Below are 25,744 nucleotides of genomic sequence, written 5' to 3' on the forward strand. Positions count from 1 at the left end.
ACAGATTTTAAAAAGAAAAACTTGTAAACTCGTTTACAAACACTGAAAATGAGATAAACTGATATAGGACCGAAAAGCAAGAACAACATGAATTAGAATGATATGTAGTGTGTATTCGTGGAAACTGAATGGCAACTGTATTCGTATTAGCAGAAAGTGTAGATCCGAAAAGATAGCAAGAGACTTTGTAAGAGATTTATGAACGCTGAAAATTATAGTTCTTATAATAATAGACCGTATGTAGACAATTTTTCATGTTACATGATAAGCTACCTGCGCGTATTTGAAAAGCAAACTACTAGAAATCACTTTATGACCGCTAAGGTAAATTTGAAATATTCTCCTAAGCCTTTACATTCATTGTTATCCGTTAATTTATTTGACTTCGAGTAATTTTAAACACTTGGATAATATAAACCTATTAAAACATTTTTTAGGTTTCATGTTTCTAATAAAATTAAGATTTCTTTGATAGTTGCTCGATTTCAAAGGAGCAACAGTTGATGTAATATTACTTCTATAGACATGGTCTCGATGCTGTACAATAATTTCATCACATTGTATGTGATATATATGGGTGATGCAATATTGTTTCTACATACAAGCTTGTAATTCATGATATTGAAATTTTCTAAACCAAATTTTCTGAATTTTATGTTTAGTCGTATCTCATGCACATGCTGTTCCTATTTGTAATTATAATTAATATCATAATACACGTGTAATTACTTCCTTTGGCGTCATTTTCCATTAAATATCCACTTGAAGAAAAGTTATTTTAATGCAGAAAATTCGGATTCAAGGAACTGGACTAAATTCAACGAAACTGAAAGAAAACAATGAAATAGGAGGTAAAATTACAAGGAAGGAGATAATAAACGAAGGACTTAAAGAGCAACGATGTGAATTAAAATGGCATATATACAGTATGTAATGTGAATTTTGATCGAAACCACGCGTGAAATTGGTGTGGATCGAAATATTAAAGAACGCCAAGAATTTCGAGAAAATGGGTTTATAATTTATAAATTAAAATACCATATACAAAGCTTCAAGTCTTCGCTACGGAATGAAAAATTGGTAAAAGACAAAATAACAACGGTATAAACAAAAAGAAATTCGAGTAATAACAGTGGAAATAACTAGCTACAAAAGTATGCATCATTCAGCGAAATAGACGTGAACAATGACGAGTGAACCACAAATTAATCTTGTCGATTTCATATAGAATAAAGCTCATTTCTTATTCGAGAAAATCCATGTCGATGTTACGTAATAGTCTCACCAATTTAACGAGAAAGAAATAATTTCCTTACGGTATTGTGAAAGGCAGTCTCGTTATTGCACGTCCTCAATCCTATATTCTCTGCTTGGATTTTAACAAAAAAAAAAAAAAAAGGAAAAGAAAGAACGAAGATTTACAACATCAGATCGATCTGCGAATAATCATGTAAAATAACGGAGGCGCAGGTTTTCTTTCTTAATGAACATCCTTTTATTTCTGTCTTGTTGCTTTCATGACAAGAAACGAAAGAAATTATGGAATTATCGTTGTACGAAAACAAGGATCGACGTTTTTCGGCTACCATCTGAACACGATATGTTCGAAATATTGTACAGCGAACGAACAATGCGAAACTTTAAGGTTTCGTAACTTTAACAACGGGAAGAATCGACGAAAAAACCTTAGAGATCTGCGCGCACCTCTTCAAACGCAAAAATCAGTCGATTACGCTCCGACCGGACGTAAAAAATAATAATTTAACGATACGCTGCTCGAAGATAAAGTGCATCTACTAATATTTAAATAATTTTTATTGAATATCATAGGTAATATGAATTAGCAAAGATCATACCCCACAGCGGCGTTTCATTTTAAATAAAGAACAATGACTGTTCAGAAACACTGATCATATATACCTGCACGTTCCGTGTGACCTTCATTCTCTTTCTCTTCCACGCCAGCATGATAACACTCTCTCGTTCTCTCTTCAAATTCTTCATTTGTCAATTTCTCTATATCTCTCGTCCTTTCTCAGAACTCATTCTTTCTTCTCTCATACATTCTATCGCTTTTTCTTTTCTTTGACAATTCACTCATTCACTCTGGCAACATCGTCTAATTAACACTTTAAATGGTACTTAGAGAGCTCGCGCATTTGTGTACCTAACACATAGTCACACGCAATTTGTATCCACACATGTACATATACACGGTGCCCATATGTACATGAACCACAGCTGCATCTGCATTTCGCACGCGTCTGCACCTAGAAGTTACATTTATTATTACATGATTGTACCTAACAAGCATGAACTTTCCACGATCGAATTGTCACCCAAATTCGGCTTACAATTATAAATATATATATATATTTATATCTATATTTATATTTATAGATATACAGAATGTTTTAGGGTTTAACGGTTGAACTTTAATCAAACACAAAATATTATATAAACGTAAGTCGTTTAAAGCTTTGTTAAAATGTAATTTACGGTATTAATAGCTAATGGTTATATCGATCGTAAATTTATTCTTATGTTGTATCATATTTAGTAATCGTAAGTCCATTACTGTTCCCTTCATATATCGTATGAAAATTGCAGGAAAAATATATAAGTACAATATTCTCGATTTTCTGATTCTCATATTATTTAATGGCTAAAAGAGTGTACTTTGATATAACATAGTTAAAAGCAGGAACAAACTGTTCAATTCAAATATACTGACCTTTTAGCAATAAATGATAAATGCATGAAGTTTTACGGAAAATCCAACATCTAAAATATGGATATTTTTTATATAAATATTTTTATAGAGAACCCAGGAACCGATAGGTTGACCAGATATTGGATTTTAAAATCGCACTCATATGAAAAACAACAGGTGTAATATATCGTATCATTCTTCTATGACCTACATTTATCGTAACTTTTTAATAAAACCTTAAATGACCTATATTTATATAACATTTTTTGCTTACTGATATCATAAGATACGTCGACACAGTTGTTAAACCCTGAGATATTCTGCATAAGTATCCTGGAAATCAAGGGGTCCTCTACGTTCGTTAAGCTGCGCTTAAATAAACCAGTACGTACAATAGTATTCTTCTTCGTCGTATCAGTAAATTTGTACCCGCAAGAACGAAGTTTCATTTCATCGACGCGCAGCGCGCTTAATCTTCGCCGCGATATGAACCACAAGAAGTACGTCTTCGTGTATCACAGAAGCCTCGGCAGGCGTCCTACCAATATCGATCGTTTCAACGAATCAATCGTTGACCTCAAATAATTTCGTATATCGTGAATACTCGCGACGCGAGACCTGCACGAAGTGTCCACCTTTTAGGCGCCCTTTTACAAAGTAATTAAAAACTAACACCTCGTGCAGCGGACGGGCCCCATTCGCGTTCGCCGAAGTATAAAATACTTCTAGGATTTGAACTTCTTTAGCGGAGAAAAAGGCCCTGAGATTGGTGTCGAAGATTGGAATGAAATTTGGACGAATCGCCTTAGAATATTCCATTTTAATACGTATTTTGCACGACTGTGTAGGATGCTTGAATAATTTTCCAATTACAGCGTCTCCTTGAGCATTCGAAGACTTACTGACCTAACATCGCGGTATCCGAATATTGTATTAACATATTATTATATGTTATTAGTATTAATAGATAATAGTGTTAATCGAGGAGCTCATAACAAAATGATCTGTGTAAAAATTTTTTACTTTTTAAACACGTTATAATAATCAAATTTACCATCGAACGAAAATTTACCGATACTTAAGATTATATGGTATAACAAATATATCGTTTAGAAGAATTGAAACGTATTAAATGCAACAAAAAAGTGCTCAAGTATCTTGTCACTCTGAAGAGAGACAAACACGAACAAGGATCATCTTTTATACGAGCCTTCGATTCGTAATGTTCTCGTCTAACGAGATCAAGTGCCTCGAAGTGCCAGGTACACAAATTAATAATTCTAAACGTCTACAACTATATTTCTCAGAAGCGTCCTATACGGTCGCAGACAAGAGCAATATTTAATCAAAATATCCAACCTTTAAATTCATCTAATTTCATTTGAACCCTCGCGAGACCAACCAAGAGATATTTCTTTTGCTAGTCTAACTTCTGAGAAAACAAACTCGGCAGTACATGAAGAGTACACCTAGTGATTCCATTTCGTTCGTCGAAACGAACGACCCGGTTAAGGGTGGTTATAGTTGCCATACAGTCCTTTTATCTCGTAGAAATCTTAAATAAATCTTGGTAAGGCAGTGCCAGCTCGGTGGTACATGTACGGAGGAGGAGGCGGGCCAGTGTAGTGCCTCTGATGGGGATGAGGAAGCGATGATCTGTGGGAACCCATCGTTCCATTCGATGGCGAAACGTGCTGCAGAAGATGAGAAGCTCCATCCCCTAGGTCTAGCTCCAGTTCTTGCTCCTCGATCAGCTGCAATGCTCCGAAAGAGGCTGTCGCCATCGCCACATCTGGCATCACACCCGATAGTTGTCCATCGCTACACGAATTGTTCTCTTGTTGCTGAAGCGAGATGGAAAGATAGAGATTGATTTTACAGATGTGTAATTTTTCCATTTGAGAGGAATTTGAAATTTCGAATTTTTATTTAATTTAATTTAATTTAACAATAGAACTACCGAAATATTTAATGGTATTGTTAATGTAATCGAAATGGCAGAACGTCGACTCGTGATTTTTTATAGAATTTGAAATTTTTTTAAGTTGAATTTTTTTTAGAATTGAAGCTATCAAAGTGGTCGAAATACTCGATTTTTCATCAAATTTATCATGATAATTTGGAATTTTAATTTAACATTAGAATTATCGAGGTAGTCAAAATAGGCAATGTAAGATTTTTCATATACTTCAGAATTTATTAAATCTTTTTCTTTAGAGAAAGAAGCGATAAAAATGATCGATCAATTCTCATAGCATGATCTTTTTACTTTGTTTTACAACTAGATAGCGAATATTTATGCAATTTCCTAGTTTTATGAGTGAAACTAAAAGTTGCATCCTACATAGACATTTATCCCACCTACTAAATATCACGAGCGTTTTATATGTACCGATATTTTATATATCTCTATATATTATGGGCATTCTAACATTTTTCAATTTCCCATAAATGCATAAACATACACAATGTAACGAAGTACATATAACTATTGTTATTCCTGACTAATAGTATCTGCTTACCTCCGCAAGACGTCTACAGCTTTCACCCTCGGTGACAATGGCTGGAAGCTCGTGTCTGTGGCTACAAGAAGAGGCTGGCCGCGGGAATGTCATGTTTCTTCCGTAGCACAATGGTGGAATTGTTCTTGCGTTGATCCCCATGCCAGGCGAATCCATGTCTTCGATATCAGTCAGCCTCTCGTTTTGCTCCTTCGCATTATATGCGGCTGTATTCTGGAAACAAGGCATGACAAAACTACAAAACTCCTATAATAAACGTGACACCTAATCGAGAGCTATTTAGCACCTTGTTACGAGTTAGTTCATTGTTAGCACATTGCGTACGGTCATGTTTCGTGTTTGACAGATCGAACGTTGAGGCCGGAAATTTCAATGAGTTGAACGCAATGCACGTCATACCACACAATTGTAGTCGCATATCTTTACTACTGTGTCGTTATTATAGTTATATATAGTTTTAAATTATAGCTATGCGGTAGAATTGAAACTAGTAGCGAACCATCGAGAACGTGTCCCTCTAACAAGAGAACAAGTGGAAAGTTGCCTGAGGACCAAAAGTGTGTTTAATTTGTAAACCGTAGCAGCGAGGCTTAACAAACTTCCTAACTAGAACCTTGAACGTAGGAAAGCTTACACCTAGTGACATTCATTAACTACCGAAATCCAAGGTATTTAGGCGCGCGGGTTTGCCCAAAATCCCGTGACTTAAAAGCTTCTCTAAAGTCTGACGTCAAACGACGAGTACAAAGTTATTAGATCACTTAGTAAGTTTTGCCCTTTTTATTTCATTAAGAATTTTAAATTACAGCAAATCATCAGGAGTTCGATCATCGATAATATCTTCTCTTGTCAGCCACTTATGAACAAATTTTTTACTTATTATGACACGCTTCAAGCATCAGTTTGAATCGGTAGAATAAATTGAAAAAGTGTCTTTGTTGCTGATCGTAACGAGGAATTAAATAAATGTTTTGGCAAAATTTAATTTGAAATGAAATTTATCTCACTTTAATCACTCGAAACGATTTAATAACGTGAGTCAGTATATCATAACGGCGAGCGTGTCAACGATCATCCCCCCGTGCTCCTCGCTCAGAGTGTAATCCGCGCTTCCTCTAACGCGTATCATTCGAATTTAATCCTTATCGAAGTTAGAGGATGGGGATACCATCAATGAACGTCGAAAAGAAGGAGAATAGGGGTCAAAGTCAAACGGTAACGAAGCTTGGCTCAGTTGTCACGACATCGCTGTACCAGCCGGCCGCATTCAGCCGTTTCTGCAATTACCTGTCAACTCTTTCGACGCTGCAACAGGTATTTCACTTGTTCGCAAATAAAGGGCAAACCCTTCTCTGTCAGTGATGACGTTTTGATAAAGAAAGATTCAGGCCGTTTCACTCAGTGTAGTTCGGTTTAGCTACGTCAACGAAGAATTTAGAAACTGGGTCGAGCTTCGAGCTGTTACGTATCCCAGCTTTGAGCATAATCTACCTGCCAAAAATATTTCTTTGTTTTCTTTTTTGCTAGAGTTTGGTGATATCTGTAGAATGTTTGGTGAGTTTAGTTGAGTGTCTAAGATTTGTTAACAATTGTTTGGACTTGCACGATTTGGGCTTAGATTTTAAGAATTGTTTGGGTTTTGAAGATTTGGTGCAAGATTGCTGACAATCGTTGTTTTGATTTCTAAGATTTTATGCAAGTTTCTAGCTTTTTGCGATTAGGATTTCGATTAATTACAAAAAAAGGCAGTTATAATTTATCACGGTTGAAGTCTGATGACTAATTATTATAATTGCAATAAAAAGATCGTTTAATCACAATGTTATGGAACGCATATACGCCTAACAAGATACAATGACACAGCAATAAGTTGTTAATACTATAGACGATTAAAGATTATTTGGATTTCGAAAATTTCGTTTAAGATCTTAGAAATTTTTTCAAACATTTGACACAAGGTTCTAAAGATTGTTAGGGTTCCTAAGATTTTGATGATAAGATTGTCTTCCTACGCAACTCGCAAGTCTTATTTATTTTTTTGTATTTTAGTTGATGTGCAGAATCGAGATTCGACGAGAATTCTAAATTCATCATCGTCCAACAACATTATATCGTAACGTACACTCGTCACATTTTTCCGTGAGTATAAAATACCTATATAGAAACAAGATGATAATATAATAAATAATTATACGTGTAATTGTCAAATTTTAAGATTTATTAAACTGAATCATCTCACAAAAACTTCCAAGTTTGAATGTCACGATTTCAATGTTTAATATTTCTTCAAAGCTTCAAATTTCCAAGATTTCTAGAACACCGAAGATTGTCATGCCAAAATTCTAAACTCTAAAGCTTCCAAAGTTCCGCTTGATACATCAAACGATCGATGCAACGCGATCACCGATCGCTCGTGCAGTCAGTTGTCTGACCGCGATTGCGTAATTGCAAAACTGACTGACAAGAAGACTTGCTGACTTGCCTATGTAAGTGATCGATTGGAAAACTACTGGAGTTATATCAGGAACATTGCTGCTTTTTCGTGTGCGATAAAACGATGTCACCTTGTCGGAACTTGCGAGACCTCGTTGCTTTAATAAATTTACATGCGATGCACGCTGATCAAGCATATTTTAAATGTGCATAATGTTTCCTGCTTAATATTTGCAACTTCTCAAGATTGATTTTTTGTTAAAATACTAAATGTTATTAAGATATTATTATTTGAATGTCTTTGAAAATTACTTTTATTCTTCAAATGCGAACAATTTTATTTTATTTTATTTTATGAACATGAATATTCATCATATTCTTTGTTCTTTATTTATTATTGAATTGCGAGCGTTCTAGGCCTCGTTTCACTAGAATTCATTATAGTCACACACAATTGTGATTTTATATAAGTATACAATATACATATAAGTATACGGATATACTATGTATACAGATGAACTGTTTTTAAATGAAAAATACAATTTGAATTTATATAAATAATAGTATTCGATATTATTAATATTACTATAGTAAATATATAGTACTATCACTTTATGTTAGCATACTCAGTGTATCTGGCAAATTATTCATAGATTTTATTATTACAAGTCTTGCGATAGTATTTATTTAATTTAGTAAAAGTCTTACATTGATAATAATGTCTTGATTCTTCCTTTGGAAAGCTTTTCTACATTTTCTAACAATAATTCGTATTAACTAATAACATCATTAAATAATGATATTGCAATGAATAACACTATCACCTCATTTCACATACACATATGTACATATTTAAATAACAGATTATCTTTACTTTACTACAATTTTTCTACTAAATTTCAAAGTGAGCAATTATTCAAATGAATAATTCAATGATTCACAGCGTATAGTATAACATTTACTTCTTCATTTTTTTATTTTTATTTTTTCAAAATGATACATAAATAATAAACTGTGCATACTTTATTATAACACTTCGGTGAAATCTATTCCTAATAGAAAATTTGATTAGCGGATATTTCCTCCAAAAATTTGTTTAAATTGTAAAGGACCAATATAGATGGTACATAATCTTCGCTTCGTTAAAGTATCCTTGAAGACAATGAGTTGACCCGAAGAGTTAAGAAAACTCAAGAACGAATCTAATTAAACCGTATAATGTTTTCGTCTCGTTTAGATATGGTCTGAAAGTCGTAAAAAGTTGTCAAATGTTAAGAGACAAGTAAATAATATAATGTTTCTCTTCTTCGTTAAGAGCTCCTTAAAAACTATGAAACTACCCCAAATGTCAAGGTAATCGGTAAAACTGTCTCGTATAAACAGAGTAACATGATCAATTGTCACCAGGTTTCCAAGTTTAAATTAGATATTATTAAGATTAATTATCATCCGACCGATGTAACGAAAGTGAGAAATAAATAAATAAAACAAAATAATAAACAGATAGATAGAAAAATAAATCAAAAGGGAAAAGTAAATTGTCAACAAATTGCAAATGATGAATAAAAGTAATAATAGAGAGAACAGAAAATGAATCGATCGGATAGTAAATAGATCGGATAGTAAAAAAGTATTGTAATTTTACTGGCCGACACTTTCTCTCGGTCAAATATCTTTATAATTAGAGAACTGCTGCAGAAAGGAAGTCAGTGAGTCACTTTTTACGTTCATTCAACGAGGTGTAAGGAACGGAACGCTTTTCTCCTATTGCAATTTCGTCGGAGCTACCAAAGACGTTTTGTTCTCGCTTATTTTATATTAAGTTGATATATATGAAATGTTATTTTTTCAAATAGAACTTTGACTAATTTAACGCAAGTAACAACTGGTTACTTTGAAGTTTCATACAGTATTTGATAAAAGCGATGTTCGTATAAATTCTGTGTATCTTTCTTAATAAGAAATTGGTCTACACTAGTTTCATTAGAAGCTAAAATACAAAAATTCTTCGAATCGAGCTGCTATAATTTCTTTTAAAGCATTTTATTTAAAGCATTACGTATTAAGAAATTATCTAGATGGGATAAAAGATACCTTTAACCATCCTCGTCATAATATTTCCAATCACTTTTATAACACTTTTTCCAGATATGAATTGATATAAGAAGAACACACGAATATGCAATTATTCCTGAGAGTCAATGTGTAATGAAATCTTAATGCCTTCGTTAGAAATTACATGAAAACATCTTCAAAACGAATCACCAGTTTATCGAACAAGTAACACGCAGAGATTATCGCAGAATCACGCGTTTAACCCTTTGCCCTTTTTCAAGTATGATTATAGGAAGAAATATTATAAAAACCACAAAAGTGTGTATTATTCTCAATTATGGAATTCGCCAGTTCATCAAAAACTACACCGCCAAAAAAGATTATTTTATCGTTATTAAGTAGAAAAAGATTTTATCGTTCTGTATACTCTGAATACAATTTATCCATAAAACGATATTATCTTTAATATCGTTCTATATCTAAAATATACAACTACGAAAGTATTCTAAAACGAGTCACCAATTTAGATAGCAACAGTTACGTCCTTAAGAAAGGTGATTCATAAACAAATAATTGCAACCTCTTTTTCCCTATCGTTAGCTTCTTACGTTTTGTTTGTTTCCCTTTTTACAAATTGAATTGATATAGATGAATTGTGTCATTAGAACTTCCGACGAGTGTGCGACAGTTATCGCATTACGTTAGATTTCTTGATGCGTTGCGCAGACTATAAATAGTGTCCGCTTCTAGCGACGTTAGTCTCGTCCAAACGACGGACTGTTTAACAGTGTTTTTTAAGCATTTGACGTGGTTGCATTTTATTCGTCCGATTCGCGTGAAGTCAAACAGAGAGTGCCAGTTATTGGAAACAACCGAGTGAACGATCGAAACCGATTTTGAATGTGCGGCTAGAGCTTAAAGGTATTTTTTTTTTTTGCGAAATAAAGAGCCACTTGAATTTTCTCAATTGTCCGAATGGAAAAGCTTCTTCTTATTAAAAATCATTTTAAACGACTTCAAAAGAAACATTGTCTCCACTACAGTGGTTGACAAGGGATATTTATGCAAATGCCAGACTTTTATGGAGAATCGAATGTTTATGTAAATGCATCCATTTATAGAAAATTGATACATTTATTCTGACATCTGTTATTAAGCTTTATAATCATACGCAATTAACCGTGCATCATTGCATACTCTGAATATTTTATGCTTTGCGCGTTTCTAAAATAGATTTTTTAATAGAAATTTTTAAATTGAAATGCGTTTTTTAAATAGAAATGCAATTATTAATAATGAATTTTATTGAAAAGAAAGAAATCAATTGAGGAGAGATTTATGGAAAAAGCGTGAATCGAGCAAATCCAACCGGAAGATTCAGACATAGATAGAATAGTTTCAGTCATTAGCTACGTTTCAATTGATAATTCTAATAGCTCTTAGAGAACTTTGTTAGTTTGTTTTAATCTAATCCAATAGTAATTTAATTTAATTGCTAGATTTAAACATTTATATTTACCAAACAAATAAAAATTCCATGGTATTCCAAATAATTGATTGAAAAATACATTTAACACGTATATGTAGGTATATTTACCTTAAACCTATAGACCTTTCTTCCTCGATTTTTTTGATTAAAATATCTATTAAGACTGAAGGATCTTTTCTTCGAAAATTCGACGCAGTGTATACTGTATACGACGATCATACACGCTCTTTTAAAAAAGATGCGAGGACTTGTTACACAATCTAATATTTATTGTATCTGCTTTAATTTAGCGAGCACATAATTCATTTTTTCAGTTCCTGCCTATCAAATTAACACCATTTAAAGCTTCCAATATTTTCCACTTTTTTAAGTAAAATTTAAAGATATGAGCAAACGTAATACGACGTTAAAGAAACGCAAACGATTTTATCAGAGAACCTAATAGAACATCGATTAAGATCTAATATTTCTTTTTTGATAATCTCATCAGGTGCAATCAACACAGTATATTTTCCTTCCTAACAGTTTAACTCTGTTTGTCTGTAGTAAAGGAACGTTGAAATACAAGGTATATCGTAAATATTTATGAGGGAAATGTAATTAACACAATAGGAAGTAGATATCTGATCAACTCGATGACAACAAGAATTACTGCTTGCTACTTTGATATCTTTTTCAAACGAAACAATAATCCATTAAAAGTCAAGGTTAAAAATTGTATCAGCGATCGTGTACAAAGAATTTTTCTTGAAAAGGACCGGTGAAATCGAACGCGTTTGAACGTTTGGAAAAATCGCGTTTCAAAAAACATACAAGTCAAGATGATATCGATTAATTAAGGCTCATCACGTTCAGTTTACATTATCACGTTTTCTCGAGTCTTGTCGCGATCGAGATGAAGATTGATTGAATGAGACGGCTTCTCGTGGCTATTGGCTGTTTCTCTACTTTAAGTGATTGCGTTATCTTGACAATATTGAAACCAGTCATTTTTAACTAACTTACTACGAAACTAATTATTTCATTGAAATAAACTCTTTATAGCGACTAAAGTATACGATGTATAATAAATTTAACAATATAGTAAAGTTTCATGGATATACTCACGTGTAAGGAAAGAAATTAGTGTTATCATTGACCACGTATTTTTTTCATTCATTGAAATGAACATTTACATTGTCCTAGTTAGACTGTGCATGCATATGGATTTATGACAAAATCTAACGTGCAGAAGTTAATCTTAAAAATTACAGAACATACATAATTTGGAAAAAAAAATAGAGAAAATATCCAGAATCGAGTAATTATTAAAAAATGTAAGAAGTAAAGAAGATTTCCTTGTTCATAAAAGTGGGAATTTGTATGTAATATTCTGGAATGTTTGTAAAAATGATAAGGTTATATCGTTTAGAAAAAATGAAGATTGTTTGTCACTGTATTTAACACACGTGTTGTTTCTAATTCTCCGGAAACTAATTGAAAACAAAACATGAAAAAAGTAGCGCCACCGTGATAATCGAGTCTTCTCGAAGGCAATACATGAAAATGTACCTTTTCTCACCATCACACTCATCCTCATAATTTTCTACAATCTTCTTCTTATTTATCATAATCATCTCATCATCTTGAATTTGTCTAATAAAAACCTTTACTACACATGCGTTGCATGAGTTTCGCGTGATTAGAATCGCGGAAAATTCAATGATCACTATTAAATAGAATAGTTATGAAGTAAATTGTACCTAACAATGCAACGGTTAGACGTTAATTGGGATAATGTTAAATCCAATTTCTATTCTTTTTTTACTTAGATTATACTTTCATAATCATGAACAGAAATTTTTGTTTGCAATTTCTACACGAAACTACGAAAATAGGAATAGAGAAAACGATCTTTGCTTCCTAGAAATTTAATGTCTATCACCGTTTTGCTCTCTACTCAAATACTGGGAGCTTACGTAAGATCGACTGTAATACAATATCGAACGAATTATCTCGCAATTTCCTTCTAACTGCGCTTACAGTTGCAACAGTCACTTTTGCTTTCTACTAGGATTTGCTCTTCCTACTTTACATATTTCAATACTTTTCAATCTATTTCCGATATACAGACTCGATATAACGTAAAACGGCAATACAACTGAAAGCTTTGTAACTCCTTCTAACACTACACAGTTTGGAAGTTCCAAGCGTCATAAATAATTTTTTTTTAGGAAAGGTCCTAAAGAACAACTTAACTGTAATAACTTTGCGTTATCGTGTACATCTATTCAGCTGTTAAATTATTATTTTTGCAAAAGAATCATGGTCGATATGTATCGTCTAAATAAATAAGAAGTCACAAGATTCTTCTGAAAATTATATAGTATACCATTGTATAGTTGTATACAGGGTGGTTGGTAACTGGTGGTACAAGCGGAAAGGGGGTGATTCCACGCGAAAAAGAAGTCGAAAATATAGAATAAAAATTTTTCGTTTGAGGCTTTGTTTTCGAGAAAATCGACTTTGAATTTTCGCTCGGTACGCGTGCGGTACGTTATAACGGATCTCACTGTAGACCGTTGTCTCGATGGAAAAATTAAAAAAAAAGTTTAAAAAAAATTTTATTTTGTATTTTCGACTTCTTTTTTCGCGTAGAATCACCCTCTTTCCGCTTGTACCACCAGTTACCAACCCTGTATAACGTACGTGTTGTCAGTGCTATCGTTATTGCAATGATAATATCTGTATCAGCACTGCTTCCAATAATAATATTGTAACAGTAGTCGAGAAACTAGTACATATCGATATCTCTGTTTGGATTGAGTAAGACTAATATCTAGATTTAAGTCTGAAAAATAGCAATATCATATCTCTAATATCTAGATATACTACTGAAAGAAAATAATCACTAATGTTACCAATATTAATCGAATATAACAACATATTGAACCGAACTTTGCATTTTGAAGCGTTATACGTGCATAAAACTGTAATCGATTAATTAGTTTCTTAACAATTGAACATTCAGAGAAATCTATATATATGATGTATTTGACGATAGAAACGCAAGAAATGTTGATAAAGAAATAATTATTTTCAAAATGATACACTTCAAATTCTTCGTTATTTTACTATCAAAGGATTAATCGCTTGATGCACATATTCCTAATATACAGTGGCATAGAGTGTCCTTAATTTTTCTAATTATTTTAACCATCGATCTTTACACATACAAGATACTTATTTTATACAATAAAAGATCTACATACATCGTACCTGGTAAAAGATAAGAATCTTCTATATGTGATGAGAGATTTTTCTCAGGTAGTTTCAAAATAATAAGAGAATAATTACTCCATCCTAATCTGTTCGGAATAGTCAATTCTAAAAAGTTTAATCATTTCCATTAATAAACCGAGAAAGAATGTGTGCGTTAAAAAGTTAAACATCAGTAATTCACTACTGGAAGAAACCGAAAACTTGCGTAAAAACTCTTGGAAAAATGGAAAAGGCGTCTCGACACTGCCGATAATAACCGACCTCTTAACACAAGAGCTGTTAATTATACGCTCTGCTCGATGGCGCATCATCGCGTTATGCAACGATGAAATGAAAATAAAAAAATTTTTTTTTAACAATACAGCAAAGACAAGCCGCGTAACGAATAACTCGACTAGACGGACAGCAGAGAATTTTAGCAATTTATTCGGACCCGCCACCGCTGTTCGCTTCTATTCGCGTACAAAAACATTACTCGAGAAGCACCGCGGAAGTCATTCGAGATAAATATCGCGTTGCTGTAGCAAATAATTTGTCACGAGCGTTTTGTATTCGAAAAACACCGGTCGACGTTTATCGCATGCAATTTTCGTGGACGAAAATTGCTATGCGCTCAACGTCTCGCATGTAACGGAAGTTCGTTCCCCGCAAATTCGTGGAAAAACGAAGAGATCAACGTAAAAGAGGCGTTGATGTTCCTTTATTGCACTATAAAGTTAATTTTCGCGTAGGAACACGGAAGCCGATCTTTTGTTACGGCAAGCAATATGTTAATGAAGGGTATATACACCTACGCATACACATACACATCTTCCGGTGTTTTCTATATGGTTTTGGAATGGAAGGATAAACGGTGAAGAAACTGAATACTGATTCTTGCTAAATGAATTGATAAATTGAGTATGAAATATAACGTGCGTACGAATTCATAAACTTCTTAGAATCCAAACTGATAGACTTCGCCTCTTGTACATGTCTCGATTATTAGTCATACATGTACAAATTATCGGTAGCAGTAGATTTTCTTACATAATCGGAACAGGTCTCGTAATAAAACAAAAAATGAAATTTAACAAGGAAATCTTATGTATAAACCACAAATTATCCGATTATCCTATTATAAAACCAAGGTCTATAACTATCAATGTGTTACTTGTCGATTCACGAATATTATTAGTTAGTACGTTATTGCAAGAAAGTCCAAGACTCTCTTAATACGATATACTTTTATTGCAAGGAAGAACTAATCATAATTAATTCCAAATTTTTATCAGTTAAAATTAGCTTCTAATTCGACATCAGTCAGACGGAGATATATTATATGTATTATATGAAATATATTATATGTAAACTTACTCCAGTAACGTTCTCAACAATTTTAGTTTCTCAACTAATTAATTTCTCTACAAAACTGCATTTCACTTCAGCATAAATTTTTTGCTAACATATCCACTTGTACTCGTTAGATCTTAGACGTCATTCAGTAATTGTGAAGAATCAATAAATAGTTTGTAAGTGGCAATTACTTGCTAATGAACTGCTTCTTTCAATAAATTCAGTAACCAATAGTTACTAAACTTTCCAAGATGAATATGGTGGATGAATATGAAATATGCAATACAATGCAATAAAATACAATATATATATACGTATTTGTTTGTATATTTGCTTTAAAAAACAATTTAAATATGTAAAATAAATAACAGGCGATTAAAAACTTTCTAAAGGTGAAACAAAGCTCTATTGAGGTTTCGCTTGAATTACAAATTTTCTAGAAAAATATGCATTTCCATACATATTTGCTGTTTACTGATAATGTTGCACTATGAGGAAGTTATCGTTGGAATTGAATCCAATAAGGAAGTTACGTGAGTCAAATATGATGGGGGGCGGGTAAAAAGTGAATCAATTGCGTAGATAGAATATTAATTCTAAATAGAATGAATAATAATTGATTGAGAAGTTCTACGGTATTTTAATTTCACGGACTAACCCTTTATAACTCCAATTTAGAGATCACACATCTATATACACGCATTTTATCAATTTTATTTCACTTGCTTCGTTGATAGACCCTTATATACCAACTTTAGATAATTCGTTAACAAAATTTTGTTAGGTAACAAAATAAAGTAAATTTTATTTCTGAATTCCAGATTAAAGTACAAATTTGCATGAATTATAATTTTTCTTTGCCGTACGTAACCAAATCCTGGTTATAATCTAATTATAATATGCATAAAGAAAAGAGCAAAATTAGAACTTGAATATAGTGTGTGTATATGTGTATATATCTGTCTAACATATTACAAACATAATACTGTAAAGCAATCGGTAAAAGATAGATTATAAAACGGAGGCGTGTTTAGAGATTAAAATGCACAAAGTGGCGGATTAGTAAAATAAACGTAGTCATAAATGTGAGTATTAAATCATCAAATGGTTTACACAATATTTTAAAATATGTAACGCTTCAAACAGTAGACCCTGAACTATTTCCAAACATACCTGCAACTGCTTCAGCGATCTGTTTAATTAACAGCTTAACATATTCACGATAACATCAGATTTGTTTGCTTACTCTGAATTATACGCAAATATTGAACTTGGTAATAACTTCGAAGCGTGATTAAGTTCCTTCATTCCATCGAGTATTATGGTGTAACGAATTTGGAAATCAATTTTCGTTGTCCTTAACATAGCTTAGGGAATCGCATTAAAAAATGGCTAAGAGCATCGATACTTATCACGTTCAGTTCGATGAAAATGCGACGCATTTGAAAATATATAATTTACATCGTGAAGCTACATTTCCCATCTATAAAGTCGATAACTTCTTTCACCTTATAACTCACGATGACTTACAATAGGTAACTGAATAGATAATTGTGAAGATTATCGTCGAATTGTATACCACTTTTGTGTCATTCAAACCTATCGAACACAATACATTATTTAAAAATATTGCATTTTCAATGTATCTTTATAATTGTTTTCCTTTTTTTAACAAAATTCCAAAAACTAGTTTATATCCTTTTAAACAGAAATATATCTAAATTATTTACACAATCTATTTCATAAAATACGTAATTCTCTCTTTTCCTCCCTGTCCCTTCCCCCGCCTCCCTCCTATGAAATATTGATTTTTTGGATTTTCAAATATCACTTTGCTAATGAGACCTTTCGAATTTGAGCGTACACCCACAAATTTAATAAGTTTCTTTTAAATATCTAGCTCAAGTAAGACTAAAACGCAAATGCATTTCAAATACATTTGCGTTTAAAAACAGCTAAACGTATTAACGAAATCCAGTATCTTACAAACACTTAACAATACGTAATGAATAACATATTCGTGATCTGTAATTTCGCTGACTAACTCAGGAAAGTTACAAAGTGAAAATTAAGCAAAGTTTTTTCTAATGTATCTTATATAAGCTATAATGTTTAATATTATTAATAATTTAATAATAATAAAAAAATCATAAGAATTTTATTTAATATAATCTAATATATTTAATCTATAAGCTTTATATCAAATGTCGTCCTACAGTCACTGATAATTAGCCGGCTTGACCTTACTTTAACTATGAAAATATACAACAATAGGAAATTACAGGCGATTTTAAGAATTCACGGTTGAACTGTAATTTCGCAAACATATAGGTAAAAATAAATGTGAGCTGACGAATCGTTTTCAATATATGAGCATAACAAATTATTATATATACATGTGTGACAAAAACGTTTTGTAAATAAATATATATCCCTTTATTTAAAAAATAGACGAAAAATATAGAAATACTTAATATATTGCTCGATCACTATTAATGACATTTTTCATTCTTTTCATCAGATTTTTCCAGATATATTTACTTATTTATATAAAAAGTTCTTTAAGAAGTCTTTATGAAGACTTAAAGCAAGCAGAAATTATCTACATAAGTCTAGATAAATATCAAAAAGCAAAAAGAATTGAGGTGCGTGCAAGAGAGCGTGTAAATACTTTACAATAACTAGGCAAAATAATGAATTACTATGCATTGTTTATGTATCCTTAAGCGGCTTGACGCGTCTTTACTTATATCGTTAGGCGTATAGACGATGCAATATGCTATGGAACACGCTATGTATGCATGGTAATTCGATGATGCAATTTTTTTCAAAATTACCAGCACGCAGAATTACGCATATACGCGCGCGTTTATCTGTCTCGATCGCATAGCGTAACTCGAACTATAAAACTAATTTACATTTCATATATGCGTCGAGACAATGAACAGATAGTTCATCGATACTTGGAATCGAATCGTTTAATTAGCTTTAATTATATGTTTTCTCTTCCTTGACCGTTTTCCATTCGAATGTTAGTTCTCTATTTAGCAAAAATCAACTGATTTAAAGCTCGATCAGAAATGAAAAATTACAATACTATACGACGACAGGATATAAAATACGTATACATGCCTGTGTCAACACCACTTGGTCATAAGTTACATGGTAAACATGACAAAAAGAAAAATGAATATTACTGATAAGCGTGTTATCACTTCTACTTAACTGACTTTGTTTTTCATTCGTATCTCTAATACGAAACATTCACATTCGCAATTAGCTTTGGTCTAAACCGTACCTAGGATATTGGATCCTCCAATAAACGGGAAATTATATAAATACGTACATACGTGTTTTTTCATCTATGTAAGTACTTGAATGAAAACGGAAGCCAGAAGAAACAAGTGAGTGTCGTAGAAGAACCATTATTCTCGTCATAGTGGAGGCGTTAAATATTACACAATTTCTGAGAGCAAGATGTTATTACAACTGTTGCAAGTGGCTGCAAAATAGATAACTAACGTGATGTGGAATTATTTATTAATCGTTTTACGACAATGGTTTTGTGAATAACGTGCTTCTGATATGACAAGATAAGTCAAGGCTTGTAGAGAACTTCAAAGATAACATCTTATGAAATTTGAATACAATAGAAAAACATCTAAGGAAAATAAGCAAAAAATAGAGGGAAAATATTGCAATTATGTTAGAAGAACACGATAAATCATATTTACCGATTTTCACGCCAAACAATCTTAACATCGGACGTATTGTCGAACAATCATATATGTATTATGAAAATTTGTTTATTACAAAATAATATCAAATTATTCTGTAACGTGTTTGATCGTAAGATAACAGAGATAGGAATTTGTAACCGGAAAAATAATCTCTGATATATCTAATATCGAAGTACTTCACTTTAACCATCTAGTGGTTAAGATTAAAACATTTTTCACACAAATAATATTAATTAAATAAATACAAAATGATAATGTAATTGGCTAATTGTAGAAAACAAAAAAATAGATAATGCAGCTAAAAGCAAAATCTACCATTAACTTTTTTAATTAGAATATTATTTAATCAATTAACAAAGTCCTTTAGTCGGAAAATTCTATAATCGCGAATTTCAAAATTAATGACAAATCATTCGTTCTTCTAAACACAAATATAACATTATTTATTTTATTAGACATTCAACGACATGTTAAAATATAGGTCATTCATAAGTAAAGAAATCATTATGTCCCGATTAATAAGTTAATTTTTATATGCAATAAAATATATTAGGATTTGTTGAAAGAACAACATCTCTTAATACTTCTTAAAATCAACATAACTTATTTATCTCATTTCGCTATAAATTTGTTTTTCATAAAAAAAATTCATAATATTTTTCGAAATGCAAACAGTAGTGGAAGGCGAGTGAAGTTATTATCCCAACCCAATAATAGTTTTCTTTAAACTCAAGCAAAAGCAGGTTTCAATATCTACAAGACAACAATGAGAACCATCAAATATTCTTTCAGATAAATAATGTACCCGTCAGTCGAGCCATTGTCAGTTCAAAAGTTGGACGTGCTTTTAAGACAAAGTCTTGGTAATGATCTTCAAATAAAGCATATTGAATGGAAGCCTCTAACCGCGCCAGGCGAGAACTTTGGAAGCGTTATGCTGGCCATCATTGTCACCTTAACGCGGTCAAGCAACAAAACGGAAACTCTTCATCTGGTCGCGAAACTTCCACCCACTTCCGCCTATCTATTGGGCTTGTTCAACAGTCCAGTGACATTCAGGAAGGAGCTACAATTCTACAGCGTGATGGTGAAGGAATTCACAAACCTTCAAATAGAAAGTGATGTCAACGAGAAGGACGCAAGAGATCTGGTACCAAAGTTCTTTGGGGGAAGACTAGGTTTGAAAAATCCAGAACAATTTGACGAACAAGCTGCTATCATTTTGGAGAACCTGAAACTCAGTGGCTACGATACGGGCGATCGAATCTTTGGATTGGATAAGAAGCACACAGAATTTGCAATCGAATCTCTAGCCAAGTTACACGCTCTCGCTATTGCTTTAAAGATGAAAAAACCTCAGTTATATGAAAGAATAGCGGCAGAAGTATTTTTAGACGTTTCAAATGAAATCACAGAAAAGTGTGTTAAGGACATGTTTGGGAAAAGTAAATCGGATTTAGAGAGCATGGAGGAAATTAGACCGTATTTAGATCGAGTTAATAAGACCATAGAGTACGGTCTTGAGGCAAACAAAAATCTTAAGAAACCGGAAGAACCTTGGGCAACATTTGTTCACAGTGACTTTTGGGTGAACAATATGATGTTCCGACACGATGAAAAAGGAGAGTTAGTCGATATGAAGATCGTAGATTTTCAATTATCCGCATATGATTACGGCGTGAAAGATCTGATCTTCTTTCTCGTGTCGAGCGCGAACGAAGAGATTCTGGATAACAAACTGGACCATATGTTTGACTTGTATTATTCTTGTTTCATTAAAATGTTAAAGACGCTAAAAGTAGACACGGAGAAATTTTCCAAGCAGAAGTTCGACGAAATTCTGAATCGTTGTGGGCCTGTAAAATTCAATCAATGTATCATGATGGCTCAAGTAATTCAGGCACCTAAGAAAAGTACCTCAGAGTCAGAGAACGTGGAGGGTAGCAATGTTTTCATAGATATATCTGATAATGTAATATATAAACGAAAATTATTGCACATTGTGACTCTATTCGACAAAAGGGGATGGCTGATATGTTGATATATGATGGGGTTAGGAGAGAGGGGAATGTTGATATATGATGTACTACTAAGATGTATATGATAAATTGTTTATAATATATAAAAGTGTATATAGAATTTTAAAGATGTTAGAGACTTTTACAATTTAAGAATTTAGTCTTAAGAAGACACCAAATATGTTCATAAAGGCTCTAATATTATTAAGCTTTAAAAATTAACTAGTTGTTTAAAAGTCAAATTCGAAGTAAGTGTTTACTTTATAAAACTGATTCTGTAATATTATTGTAGATACCTGCATCATGTTATTTTGCACGTAGATATACTTGTTTTTCAAAATAAAAATTCTATTTTATTACATGAAAATAATACGAATAAAATTTATCCAATCTATGAGGCCCCATGAATAATGTAACAATATTCTGAAGTTCATTATCGTTCGTTTCTTCTAATTTTCTAATTTATATTGTAATTATTATTGTATCGTAATTCTGAGAAGTTTCTAAAGGTTTCTAAAGGCGAATCGAGCAAAATCTTATTTCGTTTTGCATCGATATGCCCCTGCGGAACCCGATATAATGACACATGTTTTATGTAACATGACATTGAAACACATCAATCGAAACTAATTTTCATTCTCTCGATTAATCGAGTTAACTATGTTGAAACAATAAATAGCCAATTACAGCGAATACCATCATTTCTCGTTGATTGCAAGTGACATTTATGTAAATCATGTTTGTTAATAAAATAAAAAAATGAAATATAAACAGCAAGCAATAATTCAGGACATATTCGTTGACAGCGCAAAAATAATAAAAACACCAAGCAGTAACTGAAAATACATTCATTTATAACTTAAAAAATAAAAATTTTCTGTTTTGAATTCTGAGGAGTATGTTAACAAGACAATGTTTATGCAGATTATTTCGTTTACGTAAGATGTGCAGACTTTTATGTTTTTCAAAATATCCCAAAATTGTTTGTACAGGTGACTCTAGAATTATTCTACGAAACAGGAGGAGAAAAGTACTCACTTCTAACAGATCCGCCACCGTGTCAGGTAGGTTGAACTCCCTCACAACACGTAGTCGCACTTGCCTATTAATTTCGTGTCGCGATGAGAGCGGCAAACTGATAGCCCTCTGACAACTGGGAGACTGCCTCAATTTCTGCTCTCGCTTCAGCATAGCTGCCAAGGTCGCGGAATCTGGAACTTAAATAGAACACATAACAAATACCCATTCTCGTTTTGGAAGAGTGAATTTCTCCATATCTTGTCAAAACACAATAGAACTGTCAAACAGTTTGATAAGAAAATAGCGATCAAAATACCTGGAAACGCCGCGGCGAGAACATCCACTCCGGCTGTACCCATTGGTCTTGGTTTCTCATCAACCATGTACAAGGCATCGGGAATATCGGCCACATACCGTGGCCTTCGCAATCTCACTAAATCTGCTTCTTGGACCATTTGTTCCTCAACTAAAGACTGTAAAAAGATTTGTTTACCTTAGATTAGAATATATCAGCACAAACTAATTATATTGTATCTTGATAATTATTGAAAGATATATAATAATCTGTAACAGAAGAACTGATGATAAATGATTTGAATAAATCATTTCAGTTTAATTTTGAAAGATATTTCTGTATATTGATTCATGTTATAATGTAGAAATTTTCAAATCAACAATTTTGTTTACAATGCTCTATATGATAATTAATAAGCACCACTCTCAAAGTATCTTAATGGATTTAAATGATAATATTAGTAAACAACGTTGTCATCGATATAAAATAATTTTCATCATAACTAATCTTGCAGAATATAAATAAGTTTGTTTTTATTCGATACATTTGTTTTAGCAATGAGATTAATTTTCTTATAATTTCTTATTAAAAAACTCATTTCTTTTTTAAATAAAAATTACGTTTACCTTTATTTCCTCGTAATAAGGCATGAACAGGCGTGGCCTTACAAAAAATCCATTTTTCTTCCCTCCCCTTATCCATGCATTCATTCGTAAATTCTCCCTCTCATCTCCTATCATATGACTCGGTGGAGTTGAAACTAATCCTCTTCTAATAGCCTAAACACATAAAAATTTCATTGAGCATCATATGAAGATGGGTATCTATATTTGAGCGAGTTTAATGTTTCGTACTTGAGCCAGCGCTTCACTATTTGGGGGTAATATATGATCCATTCTGACAAGTGGTAGAAGCTCGCTAAGTATCTCTCGCAACTCTATATCGCTTAAATCCCTTTTCTTCAACCCCTTTCTTGTCACAGAGTGCACCGTATGACTGAGCAAATTTGGTTCCCGATCTTCCATACGACGCACCAATTCTTGTTCCCCCCACTTGAGTACCGCCTGCAGTATTTCAAGTTCGCTCGCTTGCAAGAAATGACTTTGCAAAACGTTCGCCAAATGTACGTGATCTAATTGATGGAGAATAGAAGAAGAAGCGACTGGCTGGAATTCCTCTCTTAAATAATGCAAGGCTTGTCTATGTACCCATGCCGATCCGTGAGGTTGACTACCCCACCTGTAAAAATATAATTGAAAATCGATAAGAACAATGAATTCTTGAAAGGTGCATTTCATTTAATAATGTTTCAAATTATGGGAAACTCACTTCAAAACAGTTGGGAGCGATTCCAATGTAAGGTATTCTAAAATAAGATCTTCACAACCCTGTGACAATATATCTAGTTCCAAAAATCTGCCGATTTGGTACAATTCCATCGCTTCTTCTAAGGGACTTGGTCGAACACGTCCAGTATGAGTAAGAGCCTGAACCTGAGAACAAACATATGGACAAGGATAATTTACAATCAAACGATAAATTACCTTTCTTGAAATTACTAATAGAACTTTCTTATTTAAATAATAAATAAAGTACTTAAAAAACAGCAATAAATATTCATATAGACGTAAGCTACATTTGATCTTGGCTCAAAAAATTAGTTAAGGTATATTTATGGAAATAATATAATTACCTCTCCAAGACTACCAGCGCTGTTCCCGCAACCATTACCTCTCATAATTAACGATAAATCAACTGTATCTAAATACACTGCATGTAACAATACTCTGGCGTATCGTTTGGGTATTACACTCTCATCCAAAACTATTCTAGTGGGTATATGAAGCGCTCTTTCTGTGTGATCTTCCCCAGATCTAGTCCGTCTTTGTATTAAGTTTCTGAAGAACGGGGATCTCGCAGAAAGTATCGCTTTATGACATGGCAGTTCTAACTTTGGCCGGAATCCATATTCTGAACTTCCACTATCTGGTCTCTGGTAATCACTGTCCGATGTGAACACTAACGCAGCGTCCGCGTAATCACCGGTGTCCAACAGGTATCTGAGATCATGTTCCAGCGGATTCGGTGTGCCGAATTCTTCGCTCAGTCGTCGCAAGAGATTCGCCTCCAGAGCTGCATCATGTGGACAAATATCACCAGTGTAGAGATATCGCAATAATGCTGAAAACATTTGTACTTCGAGATTCGGTGTTCTCAGCTCCAAACATATTCTAGCACCGTATCCTACGATTTAACAAAATTAAAATTAATTTGTTTAATTCAATCATCAAGTGATTAACGCGTCCACTGCAGTACTGATATAGAGTATAAATTAAAACATACAGAGTTCGGAAATAATCTTGCATAATAATTCATATAAATCATATACGAAAGTTACAAATGAAAAACATAATAAGGCACATTTCCCGTCTTTTATAAAAGAGCGATTTTAAAATACAATATGTTGATAACTAATTCCACATTAAAACTACCTTTCCATTTGATTTTAGGATTTTTAGCATTTTTGTTATCTTCTTGAGCATTTAAAAAATTATAATTACTTTGTATATGTATATATATGCAGAATGATAACCAAGCTAAAGTAACATGATTAAACTAATATTAGTCGTCTTTTAAAAATTATCATGGATGAACCATCTGTTTTCAAAATCTATCAAGTTGTCCTTCTCTTCTGCTATTTTATACTCAAATAAATTCTTTTAGTTGCTAAACGACATAAAAATAAAAAGATCAAGAAAAATGATCTTATCAATGTAGTATCGTGAAATAACCGCGTAAAAATCGATGAACTTGTAAGGAGTACGAACTACAGTGCAAAAGCGAAAGTTCTGACGAGCCAGAA

General features: G+C 32.7%; 3 protein-coding genes across 9 annotated transcripts in view; 2 read left to right on the forward strand and 1 right to left on the reverse strand.

The window, feature by feature from the left end:
• Nucleotides 1-1,385: 1,385 nt before the first annotated feature.
• Nucleotides 1,386-25,744, reverse strand: part of LOC117238284 (BTB/POZ domain-containing protein 7) — a 30,687-nt gene continuing 6,328 nt past the window's right edge. For 4 of the 6 annotated variants that reach the window (XM_033503076.1, XM_033503078.1, XM_033503075.1 and 1 more), the window contains 8 exons: nucleotides 24,575-25,125; nucleotides 24,211-24,374; nucleotides 23,736-24,120; nucleotides 23,508-23,660; nucleotides 22,903-23,059; nucleotides 22,605-22,783; nucleotides 5,236-5,448; nucleotides 4,270-4,557 (listed from right to left, as the gene is read on the reverse strand). In XM_033503076.1, the coding sequence (XP_033358967.1) occupies nucleotides 4,270-4,557; nucleotides 5,236-5,448; nucleotides 22,605-22,783; nucleotides 22,903-23,059; nucleotides 23,508-23,660; nucleotides 23,736-24,120; nucleotides 24,211-24,374; nucleotides 24,575-25,125 (2,090 nt within the window). Of the gene's footprint in view, nucleotides 4,558-5,235; nucleotides 5,449-22,604; nucleotides 22,784-22,902; nucleotides 23,060-23,507; nucleotides 23,661-23,735; nucleotides 24,121-24,210; nucleotides 24,375-24,574; nucleotides 25,126-25,744 lie in introns of all 6 variants that reach the window. The other 2 variants (XM_033503080.1, XM_033503079.1) reach the window with 2 other exon arrangements.
• Nucleotides 6,395-25,744, forward strand: part of LOC117238288 (GTP-binding protein 2) — a 30,491-nt gene continuing 11,141 nt past the window's right edge. Inside the window, exons 1-2 of one of the 2 annotated variants that reach the window (XM_033503083.1) lie at nucleotides 6,395-6,549; nucleotides 7,285-7,373. The gene's annotated coding sequence lies outside the window, so the exon portion shown is untranslated. Of the gene's footprint in view, nucleotides 6,550-6,644; nucleotides 6,790-7,284; nucleotides 7,374-25,744 lie in introns of those variants that run through there. The other variant, XM_033503086.1, reaches the window with a different exon arrangement.
• On the forward strand, nucleotides 10,463-22,259 carry LOC117238289. The gene is made up of 2 exons (XM_033503087.1): nucleotides 10,463-10,644; nucleotides 20,341-22,259. Exon 2 carries the CDS (start codon nucleotides 20,348-20,350, stop codon nucleotides 21,587-21,589), a length of 1,242 nt encoding a protein of 413 aa, XP_033358978.1. The 5' UTR covers nucleotides 10,463-10,644; nucleotides 20,341-20,347; the 3' UTR covers nucleotides 21,590-22,259.

This window comes from Bombus vosnesenskii, unplaced genomic scaffold, assembly GCF_011952255.1.
Source record: "Bombus vosnesenskii isolate JDL3184/JDL3185 unplaced genomic scaffold, Bvos_JDL3184-5_v1.1 scf7180000013445, whole genome shotgun sequence".
Classification (NCBI taxonomy): domain Eukaryota; kingdom Metazoa; phylum Arthropoda; class Insecta; order Hymenoptera; family Apidae; genus Bombus; species Bombus vosnesenskii.